The sequence below is a fragment of the Sinocyclocheilus rhinocerous genome, unplaced genomic scaffold (genome assembly GCF_001515625.1).
Source record: "Sinocyclocheilus rhinocerous isolate Xijiao unplaced genomic scaffold, SAMN03320098_v1.1 scaffold615, whole genome shotgun sequence".
Lineage (NCBI taxonomy): Eukaryota > Metazoa > Chordata > Actinopteri > Cypriniformes > Cyprinidae > Sinocyclocheilus > Sinocyclocheilus rhinocerous.
In genome coordinates this window covers 492,750-497,325 of record NW_015631049.1, presented here as the reverse complement: position 1 = coordinate 497,325, position 4,576 = coordinate 492,750, and the positions used below count along the sequence as shown (strand labels likewise).

The following is a 4,576-nucleotide window of genomic DNA, read 5'->3' as shown; positions in this document are numbered from 1 at the left end:
CCACTTTCCTTCAGAGTTTAGCTCCAACTCTAATCAAACACACCTGAACCAGCTAATCATTGTCTTCAAGACTACTAGAAAGCTACAGGCAGGTGAGTTTTATCAGGGTTGGACCAAATCTCTGCAGGAAAGTGGCCTGGAAGGGCCAAGTTTGCCCATCACTGTTCTAGAGCAATCTAGAAACTAATTTCTGGTAAGTTACATTACTGTCTGCTGCTTATGCTCCGAGGTTCAGACCCCCATGCAGTTGAACAGCAAGCTACCAACACATCAAATGTCCAGAAACGACCTTTTGCTTGTTGATACAAATTGTATCTATTTCTTGATTGTAAAAAAAAAATATATATATATATTTCTGAGCTGTACAGTATCACTTATATGAGTATATATATCTATATATATTTAAAAAAAAAAGCTTAGTTTTGTTTTAAAAAAAAAGGATAAAGAAATATAATGCCATAATGTCAGTGATACCGTGTGTCACTCGAGTAGCCCATAGAGATGGCTTATTTCCTGCTGGGCAGACCACAGACAGGGATCTCTCTCTCTCTCTCTCTCTCGTTTCTTTCTCCGTTCTCTCATACTTCCTTTACCTTTCCATGCCTTGAAATTTGCTGTTTGATGGGTATTTTGGAAAGTGATAGTTTACCTCAGTGGAACTGAACTTCATTTCTGTTTGACTGAAGGATTTTTAGGGCGTGGCTTTATTTATCATCATTCAGTCCCTCTCTGTTAAAGGTATAGATTCAGGAGAGACACATTCTGACTCAATCTGTGTACTCCTAATATATTTTTCCTCTTTGTAAATATTGAAAATTAATGTCAATCCTCTTGTATTTGCACAGTATTAGTGCATTTCACATACATAAAGACACTCTACCAGCTTATCCGTGCGGGATCTCTCATACACACACTTAGACTCGACGGGTTGCCTTGACAACCGCAGTCAGCTGATCACATGCTATCATTAGTACTGATATAACTAATGTAAAATGTTGACTATTGTGTGCGCTGGTGTGAATTTATGGTAAATTCACTGCTGTTTCACCTGTAACATAGTTTACCTTCTACAGTAAAGTCATGGAGGTTCCAGGTTGAAGATGAGACTTTAATAGGATGGAATTTGCACAATGTTTTTTTTATTTTTATTTTTTTATTTAGCAAATAGGTGAGTTTGGGCAAATGAAGTTGACGCCACACGCGCACATTCTCTCATGAGTAAAATGTGAGCTTTATCCGAGTGTCGTACTGAAAGATTTCTACACAAACACAAACACGAACACTCACCTCGTAACCTGCCTTACAGTTTAACTACTTTGGTTACTACTTACGCTTCTTGCTTGTTTTTTTTTCTATTCTCATAAGCGGAAGTGCTAATGAGAAGATGAGTTTTTTTGGTTTCAGCTCTTAGTCTCTACTGGTGTCTGAATGGACAACCTGATTTAACTGCACGAACTACCATTTTTTTCTGATTAAGCTTGGCTAGAATGTCCGAGAAGAAACTACAGGACAACTGGACATGCCCAAAGGAGAAAAACGTCAAAAAAAATAAATAAAGCAAACGGGCATTTCAAACTGTCAGAAGAGTTGTTTTTTCCCCCATCGCTGGTTGCAGAGCTGATTTAATCTGTACATTTACATGTATGTTTTCAATATTGAATACACCAGCTATTACTCGCTCAAACAAACACTCACCGACAGACTGATTCTCAGGAACAAACAGATGTATTATTATTTCAGCTCCTTTATGAAAGACATTATCTTCGATGTTTGCTCTTATAAAACTGCATTGTGAAGTAGCGTGGATGATCTTGAAAACGTGTTCTTAAATTCGAGTTTTGTTCATTTAACATCCCCCCCCCCCACGCGCCTTCGCAGGTTGACTGAGTGGTCTTAGCACTTTTGAGTCTCGTGCTGTGATGAAGATGACATACAATAGTATGTTTTACTCTACTGAATGAAACGTTGCTTTTAAACTTGTTTTCAATATGACAAAAACATGAACCAGAAAAAAGAAGAAGAACGTGAAATAGGGTGGGAAACCTTTATAACGCTTTGGGTCTGTGGACTCAAACAAAATGTAAGTCTCAATGACAAAAGGTGTTTGTTCCTCTCAATAAAGCCAGACTCTATTTGGTTAACGGTTATCATGCCTGTGTTCCTATTGGTTGCTTGTTTGACTGTAGATAGCAAAATGGAATGAAGTCATACAGAGGAAGTAAGATAGTAAGCAAAACATATTGCAAAACACCAGAGCAAGATACAATTATTCAGTTAGTAGAGGCCCCAACACTCACACTTTAGTCCCTTAAAATGTAAGTGTTCAATTGCATTAGATACAAAATGTTAAACCAAGTGGCAATGGTAAAAATATTGAATGCTTTTTAAATGAGTATCTTATGCTCACAAAGGCTGCATTTATTTGATCAAAAATTGTAATATTGTGAAATATTATTAGTTTAAAAATAAACATTTCAATACATTTTAAAATATAATTTATTCCTGTGATGGCAAAGCTGAATTTTAGCAGCCATTACTCCAGTCTTCAGTGTAATGTGGTCCTTCAGAAATTATTCTAATATACTGATTGGGTGCTCAAGAAACATTATCAATGTTGAAATCAGTTGCGCTACAAGATTTTTTTTTGTAGAAACAATTTATTTTTTAGAATTCTTTCATAAGTTGAAAAGAACAGCTTTTGTTTGAAATCTTTCGTAACAAATATATTTACTGTCACGCAGTTTAATGCATCCTTGCAAAATAAATATTTTTTTCAATTAAAAAAAATAAAATTTCCCATCCACCAAACTTTTGAACGGTAGTATGCATTTTTAAGTGTTCAAATACATTTTGGGGCCACTGTATATAAGTGACTATAACAATCAGATGTGGGATAAGACCACAAAATTGTGCCGCTACTGGTTTTGGGATTGCAGCACATTTCAGAACAGATTACCAGAATGTAACAGGTCTTTGCAAAGAAGCTGATATTAAAGGATATTCAGTCATTCTTAATGGAAGTAATTTACATGGAGGTTTAACACGAACAGCATGTTCAATAATATAACTCCAGTGCAACAGACCTGGACCTCAAGAAACAGAAAAAAAAAAAGATGTAACATGAGTACACAATACAAAATGAAGTTTATTTGGCAACTTTGTCTTCAAAAATAATGTCATGTAATTTACAACATTTCTCAAACAGCACCTACTTCTTCATTAGAACCTCGTGAGACATTGCTCATGGGAGTTTCACTTCTGGATGGTTGAACAGATGCCAAGAGCTGAAGGACTGAGCTGAGCAGATCAAACTGTAGCCTGGACCGTAACTAATAACACTAGAGTGAGACAGACATCTGATATTCCTTCTAACAAAGATGGACACGAACTATAAAAGAAAAACGGTTTAATGTGTGTGTGTGTCTAGAAGAGCCTCAGTCCAGCTTGGGCCTCAAGCGTTTGTCTTTAGCATCATAGGGTTCATAGTTCAGGGTCGGTTGCTCAATATCTTATGGCCGCTGAGTATCTTGAGTATGTGTTAGAACAGCTTGAGTCCAGCTTTGAGTTTGCTCAAATCACTATGAGTCCAAAGCGGCCCATCTGATCCACTGGCTCTGCTCTGAAGGGGAACACTGTGGATAAAGATTTATTTTTATGAAAATCATATTACAACATATTAACTAAATGTTCCTAACTTTTAAAGTTTCTAACTCCTCTCACCTCCTGTTGCCATGGTGCCGGGGGAGTTGATCTAGCTCCACCTGCTGGTCAAACACAGTAAATGTAGAATAACACTCCACCATCAAACAGGAGGGGTCCTCTGGTTGTCCTGGAACCTTTCCTAGCGGATACTGTTTCCAGGGGACTTTATCTGATTGGACACAAAAACTTCAGAGTTAAGAACTGCAACCAAATCATTTAAAACCATCTCAGGATTTACTACTAATTTACCAACTACAGTTGCTTGAGGAGCAAAATGAGGTGCCCTCAGTCCTCATCAGTGATTGGCCAGATGATAGAAGGGTGGGGCTTTGAGATGTCACTCTTCCACATCACATTAAACACCAGTTGACATTACTTGTGCTAATTCACCCTAGTATTTGGGGTCATGGAAACAGACTGTCCCCCATGTGCAATGACTGTGGAAGTGTGCAGATGGTCTGAATTTATGAATGAATGTATTATTCAAGTAACAAGTGTTGAAGCATTTCATTTATTTGTAATAAACTGCAGACATGCTGCAGCACAAACATCACATTTCATAAACACAAGACAATCTGTAAACTAACTGCAGTGTTAATTTGGCATTATTTATATGCTATTATAGTTTAGATTTTTTTTTAAATTTAAATTTTAATAATATTCTTATTTGTTTTTTTTTAATCATTTTTACTATTTTAATAATTCTATTTAGTTTTATTTTGTATTTCAGTTTTAGTTTTATTAATCTTAGTACTTTAAATGTAATTAAAAATGTTGCTTGGCAACAAACCATTATCAAATAAGCAGAAATTTTAATCTAACATTTCATTTTATTTCAATTAATAAAAATGTTTTATAATTGTTTTAAAGTTAG

The 4,576-nt window shown here is 35.9% G+C and overlaps 1 protein-coding gene across 2 annotated transcripts in view; it reads right to left on the bottom strand.

Annotated features, from left to right (window-relative positions):
- Positions 1 to 2,857: 2,857 nt before the first annotated feature.
- Positions 2,858 to 4,576, bottom strand: part of las1l (LAS1 like ribosome biogenesis factor) — a 9,189-nt gene continuing 7,470 nt past the window's right edge. Inside the window, exons 13-14 of one of the 2 annotated variants that reach the window (XM_016553820.1) lie at positions 3,721 to 3,871; positions 2,858 to 3,632 (exon numbers count right to left, since the gene is read on the bottom strand). In XM_016553820.1, the coding sequence (XP_016409306.1) occupies positions 3,539 to 3,632; positions 3,721 to 3,871 (245 nt within the window). In that variant the 3' untranslated portion in view covers positions 2,858 to 3,538. The remainder of the gene's footprint in view (positions 3,633 to 3,720; positions 3,872 to 4,576) is intronic. The other variant, XM_016553819.1, reaches the window with a different exon arrangement.